The 22,665-nt window shown below is 37.2% G+C and overlaps 1 protein-coding gene across 1 annotated transcript in view; it reads right to left on the reverse strand.

Annotated features, from left to right (window-relative positions):
• LOC112679526 (probable G-protein coupled receptor Mth-like 1) overlaps positions 1-22,396 on the reverse strand; it is a 39,455-nt gene extending 17,059 nt beyond the window's left edge. Inside the window, exon 1 of the mRNA XM_025549370.1 lies at positions 20,887-22,396. Within this exon, the coding sequence (XP_025405155.1) occupies positions 20,887-21,925 (1,039 nt within the window). The 5' untranslated portion in view covers positions 21,926-22,396. The remainder of the gene's footprint in view (positions 1-20,886) is intronic.
• Between the last annotated feature and the right edge of the window lie 269 nt (positions 22,397-22,665).

Here is a 22,665-nt window from a genome sequence, read left to right on the forward strand (position 1 = left end):
ATACGCGCGCGCGCACGTATACGAAAAAACAACGCAAACACAATACTGTAGACCCAATTCTCCTCATTAGGACACACGGCGCAGTGCATACGCGTTGTAGTAACACGTGTGCGCAATACATCGTCTTATCGGTTAACAGGTTTCCATTGTCGGTTGTGAACCGTAGTCACTACAATATTGTAATGTCGAGTTGCCAGTTCGCCGCCCTGTTCGGTTCGTAACGTCTCGGGATCGACGGAATAACAGCGATCAACACGCGCGTCAAGATGTCCGCAGCGGTGATTAAAAAAAAAAGTCACAAATTTCGAATCGACAAATTTTTCATCGGTTACGTTTCATAACAACACGATATAGGTCAGACGTAAAAATAAAAACTAACCGTTCGTTTCGATACACAACAATAATATTAAACACAGTTCAAATCACGGTGGTCTGTACATTTTTCCAACGGGTTTCTAAATTATGTACATTATAATTGTACGCATGTAATACACACACGACAATGAAAATATAATATGGATTTAAAGTCTTCAAGCACCGTGCGGTATCCACGCGTGTATGTTATTCGTAATTTGTCGGTGAAATATTGTCGAAAAAAAATCGATTGGTTAAAATACATCGATTTCGGATTAGCATGCGGTAAATCGACAAAGTGGCGTAAACGACTAGAAATAGTGAAGCGTAATTTTAATTTCGATTCGTAGAAGAAACGTTGTATACATAGATTACGCGTATACGAAAAATGAATTACATTAGATCCAGATATTGGAACACCTATATTGTAATATCGTCTTATAAAATGTGTTGCCATAACTTCTAGAATATGTGCATGCTGACCGGACGGTTTTTATTTTTTGTATTGTGTCCGCCGCGTGCGGTAATATTGCACAGTAATATATTTATTGTACATTTATAGTGATAACTTGCACCTAGACGTAAAACAAATCATACCGAGTTATCGAGTTAGCGTACGGAGAAAAACGGTGATAATATAACTGGTTCCGCGATGTTATATGTAGTTGTTAAACAATAGAGTATTTAACATAATTCGGTGTTATATTTACTAAATAAAAGCGATTTAAAAGTTAATTTTAGCAAATCGACGCATACAACTTCTTCAGACTCAGACTTACTTCTTGCTCCAAGCCCAATTACCTTCTCTTCAGTAGTAATGTATCTCGATCTCACTTTAGATTAAAAGACTAACTTGGATTTCTCGCATTAAATCCAAAAGGTTGACTTTAAATAACCGACCACAGTTACTGAATATTATATTATGTTATAATATATATTCCTCAATAAATGTCAAACTTCTTATGTATAAATCCTTACTTAAACCCGTCAGAACACTGGGGAAACGTAAAAAAGTCAAGTTTAAACAAAATTCAAACATTTCAATATATTGCTATTTGGCTGTGTTTTTCAACTTCTTTTACCCACTGAAAATTTGCAGAAATCTGAATATTTTTGCGGAATCCCCTTTTTTAAATAAGATTAATGAATACCAAATATTAAATATCTCGGGCGATGGCCATAATAATTATTACAACATTATTCCTTAACAAATAGTTTACGATAAGATAAAGTAACGTTGAAGATTAGTCCTTGCTCATAATCGAGTCCCTGTTTTAAACGTAAATTTTTTTTTCTCAAATTCCTCACGGAAACTAACATCGCTGATACACGGAACCAATGGGTTTCGTGGAATATCAGTTGGGAAAAATTACTCTAAAGAATATTTAAGAAATTACTCTAAAGAAATAGTTATATCAAATCATAGACTCCACATAGATCTAATTTTAAAGATGCTAAACGAAGATGCCAAGCTTTACTACAAACAATTTCATGAATGATTAGCTTATCGTACAAACCATCTAATTAAATACCTAGTATTTGCTTCCATACCCGGTAATCCTCCAAGGTGATTTAAGCGTAAGTGTTGTCGTAATCTTTTACATAACTAACATGGATGTTTAAGCTTCTCAACGAAAGTGTCACTACTGGGTGGCTTCATCTTCAAAATATATTAATTTTGGTTTTTACTCTTGGCCTATACGCTTATAGTGTCAATAATGCAGATTATATATATTATATTATATATTACATGTTTAAATAAAGAAAAAAGTATTATGCAATAGACTGACAACAGTAAGTTATCACTTGATCTTTCAAGAATTCGGTTCAGACGATAATCAGTTCAGTAACATACGGGTACGTATAGTAATATTGATATTATGTTGTACACATTTACAGCTTGCGGTTTGACTCCAATATACATATAAATTTATATTATTACATATTAGTATTAGTGTATAAATATATATAAACACAATTGTTGATATTTTTTTATGAATTTCTTGTGAAACAATAGTTAATTTTTCAGCCAATGTTTTACAACTACATTCACAATAAGACGTTTTTGTGGTCGGACAACAGATTTACACCGCATTTTTGAGCTAAACCCTAAGCATATAATAAATAAATATATAAATACATGCTACATGCATTGCACGTAATCATTAAGCACGTAGTAGCTACGGCGGCATGCGTTTAACCGGTTCAATACCGAGAATGGCACATTGCAGAATGTGAATGGGTTCCATCGTAAAAAAAGAAAAAATACAGGTCGTCAGACCACCGACGGTACTATAACCGAAAAAACAAAAGTATTGTAGTAAAAATGTTTTATTGTATACGCACGAATACTCGATTATATTTAATTTTAGTTTAAAGCCGAATAGGAATACTTATTTTATAAAAATGAAATCACTTTTAATTTGACCAATCATAGACACAACTACGAGGTTTTAAAACGACTTAACCACCTAAATATTTCCATAGCCCACCTGGATTAAAAATAATGAAGATCATTTACAATTGTTTTGTACTAAAAACTGAACATTGTTAAAAAAAATAAAATTTAAATTTTAGAGTTGAATCTGTGTACATGTATCATTAACGTGAATTACTGCAGATTTATGTGGGCTAGTCTTGCTAAAATTTGAACTGAACTTAAAGTAGCGAGAAGTAAAAAATTTTATCTGTATGTAAATTAGTAGATGGATATGTGGGACGTAGCCCCTATGAGTCTGTGTTATCTAGATACTAATAGCCCTCCAAAATGTAAGCCCTAGTTGAGCCTATGCGACTCATCAATTATAATAAATCAATAATAAGCTATGTGAAATTGTGTATGTTGAAAATAATTAAAAAATATAATTACAAGTAATGAAACACGTTATTGTGTTGACTTTTCTTTTAAAAATTATTCTAAGAATAAGGAAAATTACAAATTATTGAAAACTAGGCGATACGACGTTTTCAGAGTAAACATACATAATTAATTATTTTACGTAGGAATTTAATAAGCTACGTTTTACAATGTTTATTTGATTATTATTGAATATTTTATTGAGTATTATGACATTGCATTAAAGTTCAATGGTTCACATTTCAAATAAATGCGACTAACGCAATGCATTACAGAACGATCCCGCATATTAAACCTATATATTTTTCGGCAAAAACGGTATACATATAATTACATAACAATGACGCGATTATATCAGTTTTGCATGTGATTGTACTACTGTACCAACTGTGCTGTATGTCAATGATCACGTGTAAAGTTATTTATATGAGTGCATTAATTACGAATTCAAATATGATCATGAGCTGAGGTCGAAAACCTCCGTGTTGGTGGTTTAGCGAATTGTTTTCTCTCTTTTATATTATTAGTATCGTTATTATTCAAGACAAACATCACACACACAATCTTGAGAACTTAAAATTAAATGAACTATCATACGATTAAGCCGCAAACTATGAAAATGTGTACATAATAAATTGGATATTATAGTATATACATTTACGCCAAATTGGGATCTCAATGTATTTATGTTCGACTAATGCGAATGGATTTCGAACAATCGTTGTTGATGGGACAACGATTTTGTCATATAATAACGTGTTCCATCAAATATAAGAGAATGTATATGTATACTAGAAGATATTTTGAATTTTAAATATCTCATCCCACTATATAGGAACAAGTCGTTGACATAAAATCATGCTTTTAATTATTTTACACATAAACTAAAGTTAAAATGTTTAAATTTTTTATTTAATTATTTAGTAATAATTTTATAAATGTTTATTTAAGGTTAAAAATGACGAAAAAAGAAAACATTAGGTTAGAACAACTTGTGTAGATATAGTTAAAATTCAAAACAAATGTAATCTATTCAAGATAATGATTTTTTTTTAAATTTAAATAAAATAATAACAAATATTATCGTATACTAAATTATTTCACACAATATAAAAATCTTTATGGAATAATGTGGTAAGTTGCAATTAAATAATATGTGTATAATAAATAAATGAATTAATAGATAGTACAAATTAAACAAATTAGTAATATGCATGGAGTAGAATACTGAGTCTGAGTAATAAAATACGGGTTTAAATTAGATAACTGAGAAAATTACACACGCTTGTTAATTATAATTATATAACCTATTATTGTAATATATATATTCAGAAAAATTTTATTTTGCAGCACGCGTTGGATACGATAAATAAACCGAATAAAATTCTGGGAATATAGTCCGAGCTGGACTTAACGGATTGATACGAAATTCGAAAAAGTAGTAGGTAAATTAGTGAACAAAAAATCAAAAACATCGTGATGGGCGATTTGAATCGATATTTTTTATGCAATGAATCGATTTTTTTAATTGATTTTCATAATCCAATCTTCTAAATGATCGATTCATATTTGTGAAGATCGACTCCAATCTTTGATCTGATTTTTTTTGTGTGAATCGATTTGAATCGTTGAAACGATATTTTATGTGAATCGATTCATTATTGATTGTTGATCCAGTTTCAATATTTGCACAGTGCTGACACTACCATTTGTTCTTATCACAAACTTCATTCCGATTTAAATCGATTAAAATTATCTATTCACTTTCAAGAATTGTCCATCACTAGTATACACCACTACGAATCAATAATTAATGTTCATCTATTTTAACAGCATTACGTATGGGTACTAAGTTATATTTGATCGTATTATTGTGTATAAATTCCGACGAAGCTCTCAAACCAAAATCACAACGGCTATCGTTGTTGTTCTCAATTTTTCATTGAAAGCACGAGTTATGCACATGAAACGTGTCCAAACGAAAATATATGTCTCAGATAGTGATATACATTCTACTAAGATAGTTATATTTTAATAAAATATTATTGTTAACTATATATTTATTTAATTATAAACGTATTTGTGTATTTATTTATTTATGTATGTTTTATATAATACTGATAGAATTTATTTTACCATCATCGAATGATTGGTTCGAATCAATAGGTCTTCCAATATGAGCAAACGATACACGTTGCAGCATTTAAATAATTCGAAGGTTTTCAAAGTAAATATTCTTCTTTGAGCTGTCGAAGTATAAAGTTTTGTACCGCAACACGCAGGGACGCGTACGAAAACATATCTAAGTATGGGTACATCACATTACCGACGGAAGTGTTGCGAAACGCGGTATTATTATTGAGTACATTATAATATGTTATATCCGTACGCAGATACAACAATGTATGTTGACGGTTCGTCGGTAGGAGCGAATGAGTAGGCGAACGGGCGGACGCGAAAAAGAAAAAGTCGGGCGAAATCACGTCGTCGTCGTGGTCACGGCCGGATGGTGGCAACGGCGGGTGCAGTGAATTTCGCGTGGGGGCCCGCCGGAAAAACGATAAAAAAAAATAAAAACAAAATGCAAGACAATAGCCGAGCCCCCGCGGTATGACGTGTGACTGGTCGACGACGACGTGACACCTCTCGCCGGTCGCGTTAATGTCATTTCGTTTATTCCGTCAACGGCGTGTTATAGTGTTGCGCCCACGAATAGACATCCTAGACGGACCGTGCGGTAGAGTCAACGTGCAATAACGCTTCCTACGATATGATAACATCCTAACAAACTATACTTTAGGGAACGTTTTAAGGTTTTCGACGACTACAACAGTCATTAACAATAATATCGGATAATGACGGACAATTTGATTTAGTTACTACTAATATCTTTTACATGGACCAAAACTGCTGATCGTTAAGTGTGGCCACGTGGGTATAAAAACATTAATATATTCATTTTATTACCATTCCGGTAAAGGGCTTAAGCCCCCCTCATTTTGTACACGGGCCTGGTATTAACATTTCATTGTACAGTTTTTATTTCGTTTCTAAAACTATCTTCAACTTTCGACGTGTACGGTAAATCTATGATCAACATTTTTAGGGTTTCAATTTTTTTTTTCAATTTCAATCCAGCAAGAGTTTTTTCCCCCCCGGATAAAAAAAACGTAAAAAAAACTGATATGTACCACGCATTGCCGAGTCTACGTGTTTATCTATTTTATATTGTCAATTAAAACACATAATATATTCCTGGAGATTTTGAAAAAAAATCTTTTGATATCTTTTACGATGTACACATGTCGTAAAGATATAGCAGTTAATTTATTTCGGTCATATTGCAAAAGCTGTATCTACATATTTCGGAAGTTGCGAAATTTCGTTACTCCAGTTGCGTTGTACGCATAATTCAGAGGTCATACTACGATTTGCTAGATAATATTAAAAATTATTGTCATAATATTCTCTTTCTCCGCACCATTACACGTATAAGTACTGTTATAATATCGACGGGAAATTCGCCGTAATTGAGAGGCATATTATTATTGAATTATTACGCGAAACGCAACGCTGTTCATGCAGCAACACGCATGAGCTGTTGTTTCTACGGTTTTCCGAGCGGGTGTTTTTTTTTTTTTTTAACGCGTAGTTTTCGCGCGTTCTTCCGCAAACTACGATGGTTTTTTTTTGTCCGCGTTCGCGAAAAAAAGAGAAGGGAACAGAATCTATTCGATTACAATAAGACCTGCCGTTTCGGAAAGGCAATACCGAGAATTGGCAAGAAAATAATCCAGAACAGAACGCATGATACTCTACAATACGTGTCACCGTGCGACTCCGTGTAAGACAGATAATGTTTTTTTTAACCATACACAATATTGTTGCGAACGAGGACACGACGACACGACGGTGGACGTTTAAAACGATAGCACGACGAAGCGGCTCCGTCACGCAGAGACTTGAACCAGAGATCGGTCGGAGTTGTAAAACGAATTCAACAATCGAGCGTGCGGCGTGGACAACGAGCAATAGTGGCGTAGTCGTCCCGCGTTGAACGGCAACCGTAATCTTTGTACGCACTCGGTCGGTTCCCGTTAAAAGAACGTCTCCGAACGACGTTGGCAGTGATTAAATGATACACAGTCGCGCACCGGGAGGATTTTCTAAAAACATTTAGGGAGGGGGTGTACGGCATGCATCTTGGCAGGGAATTCTGAGTGCGGGCAAATTTTCAACTACGTCCGAGTCATACAGATCGCCGGATCGCTAAACGTGTACCACTGGTCCTTTTGCACTGACGGGTCGATCGCGAACGGCGTCGTAACGTACGCGCGTGCCGTTACTTCGAATGCATCCGAAGTGGTCGACGAGGGTTGCGTTGAGAGGTACTCCGACGTGCCGCGTTTCCGTCGCGCAGCACTGCGTGCAAGACGATCGAACACGTAAAAATAACAGAACAACGGTCCGCCGACACGGTCGTGACCGTGCGGCGGGTTAAGTGCGCGCTGTGCATGGGATCGCGTTCTTGTCGCGTCGCAATTCGTCCGCGGTCGCGTTGGTGGGACGGACAAGCCGACAACGATGATGTTGAATTCGGCCGTGTTCGTTTACGCGATTTCGTTCGTCGCGAGACGGCGCGTTTCGTCCGTCAAGAAAATCTCGGCCCGCTTTCCACGTTGTCAACGCGTTCGACGCAACAGCAACTAATAGAAATCCGAATGGGATTCAGGTTGTTGCGTGTACACGAAATCACTGCTCGGTTCCGTAGGGCCCGTGCGATGCGCGAAAATGTAATTTAATAACACGCAACGAGACGATGCGTAGACACGTCGTTGGCGAAAATCGGGGACGGAAGAGGAGAACGGACGGAATGTTAGAGCCCGCTTAGTTGTTTTCAATGTCTCGAATCGAAATTAATCGAAACGGTACATTTTCTTACCATTACGTCGTAAATAGAAAAAAAAAAGAAAAAAAATCTAAAAAAAATGCTTATTATGTAACAACTGTAGTATCTTATTAAGTTTCAGTTGTTAATCACACCTAATGAATGCATGATTATAATATTTTGTTTTAGAATCATTTTTATGTATTTAAGTTGTTTGCTCTGTTGAATAAAATAAAATATACATATATTCCTGTTTCTATTTTTTTTTTCACTACATAATAACAGTTTATATTGTAACAAGCATTACGAGCGGATTGAGAAGAACGTTCTTATTGTACTCAAATACATATTACACTTATCTGGTGATTGCTAGCCGCCTAAGGTTATTTGAGTCGAATTTCCGTCTATCCAAATATTATTATTATAATGGAGGGACAAAAATCAACAAAAAAAAAAAAAAAAAAAATGTCATATTATTTGGTTCAGATGTCGAATGAATAAGTTATATTATACGTTTAAATATATTTTGTAGTCTTTGAACATCAATATTAATTACAATCGTATCTCATGTGATAAACATAACGTTTTTCTACATATTATGGAATGGTTATCGCGTAGCGACATAGGCATTTCAAGTAGTATTAAAACGGCATGACCACTGTTAATATAAATAATGTTTACTTATATCAATGCTATCTCATTTGATTAAAACATGAGGGGTTCAGTGTGTGTTTAAAATATTGATTAAATAGCAGTTATGTTTACTCGTTTAAGCGAATACAATAATGAATGATGATAGAAAATATGTAATATTAAATATGTTTGTTCATAATGATAAAACTGTTAAATTATCCATTTCACGAATAAGTTTCAGTTGTGTTGAACAGACGGAAAAAAATAATTCCTTAGTCTTAAACACATTTTCATAATATTTAATTGTATAATAAACAGAAATAGGATTTATTTGTTCAAACATTTCGAAAATATTTAAAATGTTTGAAATACAATTGATCGTGTAAAAAAAAATTTTAGTTGATAAATTTAACTCCACGAATATGGTACACCGGTTACGGGAGTAACTATATATTTATGCTTTAGCTTTATGTAAATTACAGTATTTGCTTTCGTGATACTTGTTACTCTTTATATACTTCTATTTATGAATGAAATCGGTACAAAAAATATGAAAATATATCAAAAAAATTTTCGTTCATACGGATTAATAAATTATATCGATATCACCTATTTGACGTTTGACCTTAAATAAAAACTATTTATAGTAAGGTACTTAGTATGTACAATATACACACTGACAACTCTATTTATATAGGTCACTAGAAATGACTCATTGTATTATAAAAACAACCCATAGACCAATATTCTTAGTTGAAAATTATAATTAATGGATTTTTTTGTTGTTAATTATACTAGGTATAATAATAATTTATTAATAGGAATGATGATAAACTTTGATATTTTCATTGATAATAATATTACATAATTATATTATTGTTGGAAAATATGTCAATAAAATATTTCTATTTTATATTATTTGATTTATTGATTGGAGATTTAAGATATGTAGGTGTATCTTATTTCGTACATGAGCAGCTGACATTTTATAACTGACTATCTATGTAAATTATGGAAAATTAGAAAACATTAGAATTTGATTGCTGTTTAAAAACATAACAGCATAACATCAATGCTATTTATATTCGATTTTTATTATTATCACTGCATATTAAACTGACGGAACGTAGTTTTTATGAATTAAAATTCATGAACTCGAGTATTATAGCTAAAATTCACTGATATCAATGAAATAGTAACTCGTACATTATAAACCGACATAGATATGCGTAATTAAATTATGACAGTACATGTACACTGTACTACTAAGCACTAAGTAAAACCGACATTGGGTTGAGAACTGAAAGAATTTGATTTCTGAAGAAAAAATAAATGGTATCGCTATACGTGGAAAAAATCTGATCAATAACAGAAGACAGCGTTAGGTTTTTTTTAAGTATAATTTTTTTCGATAAGAAACTGAAATAAATAATAATCATAAAACATTATATGTAGTCGTAGAATCAAAAACAGATAACGATGTTGTTATCTGAATCATAATAATTATTATTTATTATAAATTACAATTTATCAACTTGACTGCATATGCGTGAGTACCTTGTTTAGAGAAAATAAAATAGGAGGAGAATTAGTCGGCGGCACTCAGCCACATTATAATGTGGCTAAAAAATAAATAAATAAATAAAAAAGCTCCCATAAATCCTTATGCTATTTCCCTATACTTTTGGATTCAATAATTCAAATCACGCGTAAGCAGATTGATGAACGACTATACTAATTTTAACTCTTGCCGGAAATGTTGCCGCAATTTCACGTATATGCTTTCTTGTGGAACATTATGGCAATTTATCGTAAAATATCGATGGCGTTTTAAAAATTAGCTTAAAAAATGAAAGAAAATGGCTTTTCGTTATTCCTGCAGTTCTCTGCATATGATATGTAAGAACCGGACATACTACGGACATGCATCATCGTCAAAGGGGGGGGGGGACGATGACTAGTTCTCCCGGAACGAGACGAGTGAAAGTTTCACGTTTGGTTTTAAACACGCGTCATATGTGCATGCGCACGAGGAGTACAATATCAATATTATTATTACTATTATTGTATCGTACTGTTTTGTAATGCGCGTATTATACTGATCTCGAAGAAAAGGTGCAGCGGTGGAAGAGGGAAAGAAAAAATAATGTGCGATAGGGAGGAGAGAATAGTGTTGCGTCTCTGCAGCAGTACGCGGTGGCACACACGCAAAGCGATTATAAAACCTTAAAAAAACGCGACTCATTGATTTCAAAAAATAAAACGAAAAAAACGAGAACGGAGCTGTCTATAGAGGGGATACAGAAATCGCAATGTATTACGCAAGCGGAGAAAAAACAACTCAGTTCAATGGATAATCGATCTGCGCGTGTTTATTTGTACGGTATTATATGTGGTGCACAAAACATATGATACGGACACTTCCGGCAGCATCCGTCGAGAACGGAATGAATTACAATACAATGTTGAAGTCGTCAAACGCAAATACAAGACGTATAAGACGCACAAGATTCGATCGGAGTTCGATGATCGCACAAATAACCATCACATCGGGTCTAAATACACATAATATGCGCAGATGTGTAACACACACGAGGATAAGGCCACGAGCGTGGACCGTGTGAAGAACCCTAGAGTATAAGGTAAATGCGAGTCGTTGGACCCAAATACCACTTTGCAAACGCACATCGACGTTGATGTTCTACATACACGACCGCGTGTATAATATTGTATTATAATCGCGACATTTATTACATCAAAGCGTTACATTCGACGGGTGGTTTTTTTTTTCGATAGAAATATTCAATTATTATTATCAATATTATCATCTTCATCGTTCGAACGTATGTCCACATAAACAATAACGTACACCGAACAAGATTTAAACGAGTGTTGTTACGGTAGTCAAGTTATGGCATTCCAATAAACTAAAAAATATTATCACGTGTGAACAGAACACAATGTACACGTACACATTTTTGTACACACGACGGCTGACTGGCATGCGTGTACAAAACACACACATTATAATCAGTAGCGTAGTCAGAAAAATATTTTGGGGTTTTCGATTTTAAATTTTCTCTCCTAATGATGCATCAACTTTTTAATTTTAATAAGTCCATGAAACATAAGTTACGGGGGAGGGTATAATCCGTTAACCTCAACCCCTTGACTACGCTGCGGATTAAAATAATAAACATAAAGACATTTCGAATCATTTGTACAACAGTAAGCCAATCGCAATTAGACAACGTCAACTTTTTTCATTTATATTGTTGCTTACACATTTACAATATTATTATTATTATAAATTATACACACCGGAATCGATTAAATGCCGAGTAATTCGATAGGACAAAATCGAATAGTCAACGTTTACAATATTTTTCAAGACCTTCTACCGTAATGTAGCACATAATGTTCGGACGCATACATCGCATAATTGTGAGTACTTATGATAAATTATTATTACACATTATTTAACGATTGAACGAAAAAAAAATATAATATAATAAATAAATAAACGGGTTGTTTTAATTTGCGTGAAGCAGATGTGTGCGCGATCAGTGTATGGCGCAATGGAGATAATTGCTCGTGAGAAATAATAATAACGATAAAGTGAAATTTGTGTGAAATTTCTACACTCTGATTGTCGTAATTGTTAATTATTGGAGACACGGTATAAGCAAATAGGTGAAAATACGTTTCTAAATTCCGGATATACGTTTGACGACACAAAATTATTAGTCGGCCGCCGAGATCGCAGCGCTCGTCAGTAACGTGCATCACCATCGATAGTTCGAGAAAACACTGATTTAGAACAAAATCAGCATGCATTACCATCGTACGACGGCGATGGGTCACAGCGTTCGCACAAAAAAGAAGAGCAATACATATATTATAATATATTTGTACGAAATACATAATTACGAGTTTTGAAAGCGGTTCACAAATGTACACAACCCGTCTCTGGAATGCGCGGTCTCGTATACAATATACTCGTCAGGCTGTAGCTGTTAGACAGGTGTTAAAGCCCCAACCGAATTTTCAACTGTTTTTTCAGCAAATGTCAAGCGGAACGGAATTCGATTTTTCGTATTAATCTCGTCCGCGGAATCATCTCTCTGCACATATATTGTACACGAAACCGATGTTGTACAGAGGAGTGCCCGTGTCAACTCTGTTCAATCGTCAGATACGGATTCGGAATCCGCGCCACGCGGTGATGCAGGTGACGTTTTCCGGCCGCGGAATCAGTGGTAGCGCCAGGATATTTTAGCGGGTAGAGCCAATGGGAAGATAAAAATCACACAACCGGTCTTTGCGAAAATGTGATTACATTCGTCATCCGTAAACACGAAGAACGGGCGGTACTCCTTTCGCCCAAAAATGACCTTCCTCTTTTTGCCCACGTCCTCTTTTCAACCAAAAATGAAAAAACAGTTTCCTATTTTCGCCTAAAAATAATTGTATTCTTTTCGCAAATGGTTTCACGTTTTACATTTTGGAAATCACTGTCTCAAAATTAATAATTTTTAAAAAAATCATATAATAATCAAATAAAAAAATAGAAAAATATATAATTATTAAAAATAATTTAATAAGTGTTAAAAATAAGTATTTAAAATAGTGTTATCGATGTAAAATAATTAATAAGTAATTTAATCAGGTTACTACTTAAATAAATAGTTTGTTCTGTTGTTGTAAAATAATACAAATATTCATATTAATTATGACTTTTAAGTAATTATAACGTTTATTAAAGTGTTTTAAACTATATATTTCGATAGAAGAGTCGGCACCTTTATACACTTTTCTCGACTGACTATATTAATAACAATCAAAAACGTGATTTTATCGAATATCAAATATGATTTTTTAAAAATTATTAATTTTGAGAAAGTGGTTTCCAAAATGTGAAACGTGAAACCATGGGCAAAAAGAATACAATTATTTTTGGGCGAAAAGAGGAAACTGTTTTTTCATTTTTGGGCGAAAAGAGTTCCGCCCCGAAGAACATAGACACTAATGTTGGTCAAGCGTTTTATTATCGTATACTATTACAGCACCTATAGTATCTCTGTTGCTTATGATTATATATTCTCGTGTTTTTACATGAAACTATAAAAATATTTCGTCGGTCTATTAAAAATGACCATGGTTAAGGTCGGACCCAGTGATGGGTCCAGGAATTTTCAGGTAGGGCCCGCGGCTCTACCTGGCGCCGCCACTGCACGGGATTTAATGGCAAACGTCTGAAACCCTGCAAACGTCCCCGACGCATTCACGCAACGAACACAGCGCGGACAAATATTCGCCATACGAGCAAAAAATCTTTACCGATTCCGGTCGGGACCGTTTACTAATAGAATAAAAAAAAAAAGAAAATTGGTCGCGTCCGAAACACGGTAGTACAGTTGGCCGGTCGGCGAGTACATGGTAGCCAAGCCATACAGTTATGAGTATCAGCTGCAGCGGTCGCGACCGACACGAAATAATATTATTATTTATAGTCACAGGTTGAGTGGGTAGGAGGGAGTAGATGGTCGGGAGGGGCCGCGTGGAGGACTGAACGTGTGCGAGAGGTGGTATATATCAACACGACTCTGATACCGCATTCTTCGCCGGAGCAATACATTATTACAAGGCCATCACCGCCGCCGCCGTATAATTACCGTATCGTTTCGACAGCGGAGGCAGATCTTATTCGCGTGTGGCGGCCGCAGCCGACGCAGAGGTGTGTTACGTGTATATTGTGTTCGTGTCCGAATCGATATTTTTTTTTTATTATCCGTCCATCCGACAACGGAAGAGATACGTCTGTTACGCGATTGCTATTATTGCTATTGCGCTTTACACGTCGTACACTGTTTATACTAACCAGCTGGGCGGTGATCGGTAAACGTCGTACAGATTTTCGTTATTAATCATTTTCCTTTTCCCTACCCACCAGCGACTCGATTCCGCTGTACGGCGACGGATTCTTTCGCGCCACGTCCCGACGGATCGGACGGCGCGTTACGGATTTACTCGCATCTGCCTGCCACGTCCGTACACAATAGACATTGGTCGGTGGAAAATCGTTGTGGAAGACTTCCGACGACAATACTTCGTGGACGTGTGGCGCAGCCAATACACCGTTTCGAGCGGTACCTACCGACAACACGTCGCCGCCTACGTGCAGAACGAATTTCCACTGCCGCGTCGCCGTCTCTCTCCGCTCTGCACTTGAGGTACACTATTTCGTTCCGCCGTGTATTCGTCCTACGGTGACGGCGACAAAACGGACCTTGAGAAAGCGGTACAAAAGAAATACGTCGCGCCACTGGACCGAAGGTGTTTCGGATGGGCCGTCGTAGGAAAACGCAGTGGCGCGCGCGTGCAGCCAATAAGTTTGCATGCGAGCGTGCGCACTAAATATTACGATTATGACTAGGTGTGCGTTGAGGAAGACCATAACGGAACCCGAGAAAATCGCGATTTCGACCTACGTGCGTTCATGTATACACATAATATTAGCTAATCGTTTTCCGATGACAATGTCGTCGGCCATTTTTTTTTCTTATTTTTTACCAGCCATTGTCATCGACACATTCAGGTCAAGCCACGGCGTTAATCCTCACACTCGCGCACTCTTCCTGTGTTCGCATCTTATTCTTTCCGGTGATATGCATATAGTCATACGATTGCGATGGTACGCACGACTTGGCAAGTCGAATAAGACGTGTACAGTTATCGCATCTACCAGTCGGTTCGGTGTTTTATGTTTCGGAGTATTATGTTTCGTGTACCGTACGAACAGTGAAAATTTGCGGCAGATAAGCCCGAAAAGGAATTCAGGGCACTACGCGTATTAAACAATAATCGGGAATCGAAACGTTTTCAACAGTAATAACGACGGAGCCAGGGGTTAGCCTGTCCTAAAACTTTTTACGCTGCAGCGATCGACTTTCCAAGATGTGTGCGTATGAATGCACATCTCCGCTCATCACCAAATGCACTGCGGTATGGATTCGTTGTGGTGCAGAATTCGATAGATTGGTTTATGCGAAGGGCCTTTTAATCGCGAAGGACTGCAATCGAAATGTAAAAGTAATTTGGAAGTATTTGCATTGCTGCAGTATCCCGTCCATTTGTGCGTAACAATATTGAACGTTTGCTGTGTGTCATGTTGATGATGTTCGTTACACATGTGTACGATACATTACTATTTATTATATTAATGTAGGAGCGCTGCGATTACACGCGTATAGAGTTTATTTGACGGTGTTGAATAATTAACGATCATAATAATACTTATATTCCGCTCGCTTGACAACGATACGATGTGCTTTTTTTTTTTTTGAATTGAATTTCTCTTGCGTTCATACTCAACGAACTCGTTGTAAAATTTAAAAGTCAATTTCTTTTTTGTATCTTACTCTCTATACACGATATGAAATGTTAAAGAGTGATTTACTGGTGCGTATATGAAATTACATTACCGTAACGCACAACGATTAAAATATCTTATTCGTAATAACAGACACGATATAGCATTCATTTGCGTTCAAAACGATTAAAATATACATTTGTTTATTCACTTTTGTTTTTCAATAGGTAATGTTATAACTTATATTATAGGTACTGCGCAAGAGTATAAATATTGAATCATTATATATTATATTACCTATATGATTTTACTCGTAAATATCGGAATTACCATTAACCCTTTTACATAATGATATGTACACGGATTAATAATAAATTTGTATTAATAGTGATGTACAGACATGTATAACGGTGTAAAGGGCAATTTTTAAACAAATGTGATCATTAAAACGTTCGTTTGAATTCGCTATCGTTTTCTTCTATATTTGCAATCGTCTATCAGCATACATCAATTAAAAACGATTGATAAAATTGCGGGGCGATTAAAAAATTATGTTTGATAAACGTTATTGATTCTGTGTATTATTATATCTTTATTTAGAAACTAAGTTTACGTAATATAGTCCATCTTAATAATATAGAATACGATCTATTAATATCGATAAATTGTGAGCAATTACGATTTTTTTTTTTATAGCCAAAATAGAATGTGTTAATAGATATATGTTCTTAATAGAACACATAATATTGTTGTTTAAACTATACAACAAGAGATTTTTGTTCATAAACTCGAGGTCTGTATTAATTTTGTTTTTCAAGTCATTAGTACATAAACGGTTAAGGAACTACGGTTGGTATAGGTAAGGTTTCATCAAGCGTTATTGTTGTGCTACAAATAGCGTGGAAAAAAACTTAGCTTTTTAAACCGAGGTGCGAAAATTAAAAAATCGCTAACCAGCGTCCACATGAATGGGTTTTCAATAAAAGCGTAGCTTTAAAAGGAAGCTGTAAAAGGAACCTTACGCCAAACTACAATACTACATTATATGTATAATTGATGCTCTCTTGTTGATGTTTCGCGCGTACAATAACCATTAAACAATGACAAATTATAGAAGGGCCCGGTGATGCCTTTGATATAATATAATTATAATAATAATAATATACAAACACATCTTGTTATATTGCACACACACACACACACACACACACATACACGCTCATACATGTATATATAGTATTTCATTTTTAGACGTTTACTTCGTATAGACGAGCGCCATGACGCGTCAGACAAATAACAGTCATTGGATGCTCTCCAATGTCAGCCTAATGAACTGCATTACTATACGCAGCCGAGTAGTAATAACATTTTCGATCGTCCCACGTATCAGAAGGAAATCCAAAAGGAAAACAGATCATTTCGTTTGGAAATAAACCAAACCACTATATTCGTTTCGAATGTTTTTTCTGTGTACACGATGCATGTATATTGCTTATACATTTTGACACGCGTGCACATAACACTCGATATCTGTTGCACGCACGCTCACAATTTATGGTAAACTTCTTATCCACCCATCTTCTCGTAATTAAATAACCCACGGTACTCTGAAATTCCATCCGCGATTTTTTTTTTTTTTTTACACAACTTTTAAGAGGTTTCGGTTCCACGTGTCTACATAATATTATGTACGTACGGAAAACAGACGATCATCCGCGCAAGTCTTACTCTGCTAAATATAGAATTACAATCTAACCAGTGCAAAAAATGTACGGTCCGATAGAAGAGAACAATAATAATATTCTCATTAACCGCACACACTAAAAATCGAATGGCTCGAACGAGATTTGTGCGAAATATTATTATGATATACGGTTTCAAACGAAAATAAAATTAGGTACATAATTCCTATCGGTCGGCAGTTCACCTATGTATAATAATATTTCGTTATACTTTTTGTGAAACGTGTACGAACAACAAATATGAACGGTTTGCGATAAAAATCGTTATGTTGTGCGTATACGTGTGACGGTCACACGTGTCGTTTCTACGAGTGTCCGAATCACACATCGCTTCAACGGTATCTTACGGCAAAACTTTCGCTATTGTTATGTACGCGGACAACGACTTATCAATATTCTGTACGAGGATAAAACATGTACAAACAATGAGCACTTGGAACGTCAATAGCGTAAATATCACAATTCTGTTAATATCATATTATTTCACGAGGATGGTTATTCGTTTAAAACGAATAACCTAACTATATATCCACGACGTAAAGTCTGAGCAATCAACCCCGTTCCGTCCCCCAAGACCATATTGTAATAACCACGAATTAAGATATACGGTACATACCATTTTATTAAACATTATTTAAGCCCCAATCATTTTGAAGGTTAATCGCCCCTCCCAAAAAAAAAAAAAAAAAAATAAGCACCTATTTACGTGCCTGTTCAGTGTAATACGAGTTCTAAGACATTGAACTCTAGACAAAATAGATCGTACGTGGTGAAGAAAATGTTGAAGGTGATTTTAACCCAAATTTAATCGCAAAATAAAATTTTTATGAACGTAAAATACTGCAGTTTGTTAACACTTTTACTTCACAGCAGACAAACTTGGACTTCGTAGAAAACTGAATGCCGTACACCGTACCGTAATAAAATGCAAATTATGATTTTCTGTCTTTGTCACGCACCACCTAGGGATTTACACGTTTCCGGTTGATCAATAAGTATTTAAATCTTAGTTAAGTCTATTTTAAACAGACTTTTCTACTTTTTCGATGCTATCCGCCAAATTTCATAAAACAATGTATGTTATACGGTAACTATTTGGTACGTCAAGTACGATATTTAAAAAGAGTATGATCGTCGGTCAAAAGTCGACTTAACGACGAATTCAAATCAGCACCCATTCGTGATCCTTATCGCATCGACTGGAAATAGAAAACGTCCTGCGTTGCGCGTGTGATGGACAGATACTGCACACAATCATGGCTGCAATCACGTTGACATTTAAACAACACACTGGCGCGCCCGTAGGACTGCACTCGACGGCGGTGGCATTGATGACGACGACGACCGTGCATGTACCTACCTGATTACACACACGCACACGGTTGGAGGCAAAAAGAGCGGTCACATACACAATAGCCAACGCGCAACCATCATAAGAAATAACGGGAAACGTTTTTTTTCCTGTGTCACACGCGTTTCCCCTAATTCACAGACTATAATAATGCACACCTATATATACGCCGTATAAATATATTACAAAAATATATACATACGTATATGTTGCCGCACATGTATATACAAGAGGGTTCCACGCCGCGACGCACATCACCCTGGTTCACATAATACTTGTAGTACCGAAAATTTTGTAGTCGTTGTTGAAGAATTTGGTTTGGTGAACGATCTCGAAAAATTAACGGAAAACGTAAGTGTTGATTTTCTCTCCCCCCCCCCCCCCCAACCGTTTAAACAATATTATTAAGGGTACGAGCAAAATATGTATAAATAAAATGTGTACAGGATTTAAATATTATACTGCTTGTTCTCGCAATCCGTGTACGATTATCGTGTGTACACCGATATATCGGTGTAACACCGATATGCCGATAACGAGTAGCCGTAAAACGATTTACCGTGTTGTAGCGACAACGCACGATTAAAAAATAAAATAAATCTGTCGTCCTAAACAAGAGTTACACGCGTGGTAATTAAATAATTGATATTATAGGCATTAATCGTTTAATTATAATAATAACTGGTCGGTATGAAACAGTAACGTCTAGAAAAATTGAAAATGGCATGCGCACAGATGTCAAAACTTAAGCAACCGATGCCTACATTTCTCAAGGAGGGACAATATTTTCACTTTTATGTATATTGATCGGTGTCTATATCATAAATAAATACTAAATTAACTACTAATTGATATAAAATATTATAGGCTGTAGGCAGCCAATAATGGTGAAAACATATCGTACACATTCTATACCACACAGATGGTCGATAAGTGCAGAAAACACACAATAACATTCAATGGTGAACGTGAACACACCTGTACATCTATCGAATGAGAATAACAAGATAATGTTCCAAAGTATTTAAAGATATAACGATTTCCCTGTATTGTGATAATCTCGAAAATGTTATCTTTAATGGTTCGTAGATAATCTAAAACCATATTACCGTATAGCGTATTATAAAATTATCAACAATATAACAAATAAATATTGGAACCGAAAAGATTACTCTAACCACTACTAAATACCAATTTGATACATTTTTATTTTCTCTTTAGCATTTATAAGCTGGTAAACTCTTAATATATTTGTTACATACTTTTCACAACTCGTTCAACAAACACTGTTTCCAAATACATTTATAGTTTACCACACGCATTTGCGTTACAATGTTCTACATTCATAATAACATACGTTATTAATTTTAACGATAGACTACGAATTATATTAAAACCATGAAAAATTATAGTTATGAACGTTTACAAAAACATTACCTACCTGCTGCGTAAACACTAATGGAATCTTGTTTAGGCGCATACGTGCAGTGAAAGAAAAATTAATGCAAATACAGTACTCAACTCACGAAGGTATCGTACGTATCGATATCGCCGTATTACACGAATAGGGCAAAGGAGAGAGTTAAGTTAAGAGTCAAAGTTAAGATCGAAGAGTGTAATAAGTACACTAATAGACAAGAGTTTAAGTATAAATATAGTGATTTAGAAGGAAAAAATACTCGTAGTTACCTGTGAATATGCACAGTGGGCCCCGTAAAGAGTCACCGGACAGCTGGATGAAAGCCAGGAACAGATCCCCAACCAACAGGCAGCCGACGTAGTTGACTTGACACTTCCAGTGAAGCACGTGGTACGTGCTGGGCAACATACAGCTGGCCACCAGGGTAACGGCCAGGAAGAACACGGAAAGCAGTAGCCCGAGAGGGTACAGGGTGAACCGTATGTCCTCGCGGTAGCTCTTGGTCACGTGATCGTGATGGTCGTTTCGGGGCGCGCACGTGAACACCGTCCACCTGCGCGGCTCCTTGTCTTCGAGCACGTGCTCCAGGCAGTAGTCCCGCGGCTGGATGGAATGGCCGTCGGCGGTGCGCAGCACGCCACCGGCTGGCCACAGGTCGCCGACGGGCCAGTGGGTCTCGTTGATGTGGCCGGACATGAAGAACGAGTCACCGTCACACCGCGGGAACCCGTATATGAGGTCGGCCGGCAGATCGGCCGGGTCGTGAGGGTCCGCGATCTCGCATGCGGCCTTCTCGTCGATGTACACGGCCGCGGGGCCGCAGCACTTCTTTGTCTTGTTCGGCTCGTCGGGCGGACACACGAGCGCGCCGCTGCGGTCCAGGCAGTACTGGTCCGAGTCCACGAGCGTAGTGGGCCATAGCTGGGCCCACAGCGATCCGTTGATGAACGGAACGAAGCCAGATGGCGAGCCCAACGGCGAGGCGGGCAGGAACACGGCGGGGTGGCATGGTGGCCGGGCCGGCGTCATGCCGTACGATGGCGGCGGCGTGCTGTTGGGCGCCAGGAACTGGTTGCTGTACACGTCGAAGATGACGGGCACAAAGTCAGGCGGCTGCGACACGGCCACCGGGGCACACCGGCCGTGCACGTCGGTCAGGTCGAGGGTCTGGCCGCGGCCGCAGCACCTGAATACGGTCACGTTGTCGGCGAGCGCGGCAGCGGTGACGGGCGACCACGTAGCCACCACCGTCAGCGTTAGCAGCAACGTTAACGATTTCGACGACATAATACCGGTCGATGGTTGCATTTCACGCGGCCACTGGTGGCTTCGTTCGTTCGTTCGCGCTCGATAATCGGATCACGACGATGACGACGGCTGCGGCGGCGATGCGGCGAAAACAACGTTCATAACGACGGCACAACGGCCTCACTTCGGCGGATCACGGTGGTCGCGTCGGCTGGGCACTTGTTACGACGGTTGGTCTCGGGAGGTGAATAAAAAAAAAATGAGTTTTAGACCGAGAGGGGAAAAAAAACGTCACCGCGTGATGTATATCGTCCGATGGGTGCTAATACCATGCGATGGACGACGTTATGACAATATTATACGGATATATTTTGTACGCGATTTGGCGCGCGCGTACACACGGACTGGTTAAAGACGGACGTGACACGTACAACGCGAACCGACAACAAAACAACACTGAACGGACGCCGCTCGACCGCCGCCGGTTCGTTTGGACCGTCTCTCTCTGCCGGCACGGTGTTCCCCATCCACTGCGGCCGTGCGCTCTCACCTCCCCACCGAACGGAAATAATGCAACGAACCCGCAACGTCGTCGCCGCGGTCGCTTATCACTCTTGCTCGCCGCCCGACCGTCTCGCGCCATACGGCTCTCGTTCGTTTTACGGCCGTTCAGCGGCGAAATGTTTGACGGCGTTCCTGTTCTTACGGCCAACGCGATTCGAAAACCAGTGCCGTAGCAACGGAACACTGCGCCCAGGGCTATAATTCAAAATGCGCCCTTATGTATTTTTAATTTAAAA

Source organism: Sipha flava, unplaced genomic scaffold, assembly GCF_003268045.1.
Source record: "Sipha flava isolate LNK unplaced genomic scaffold, YSA_version1 164_pilon_pilon, whole genome shotgun sequence".
Lineage (NCBI taxonomy): Eukaryota > Metazoa > Arthropoda > Insecta > Hemiptera > Aphididae > Sipha > Sipha flava.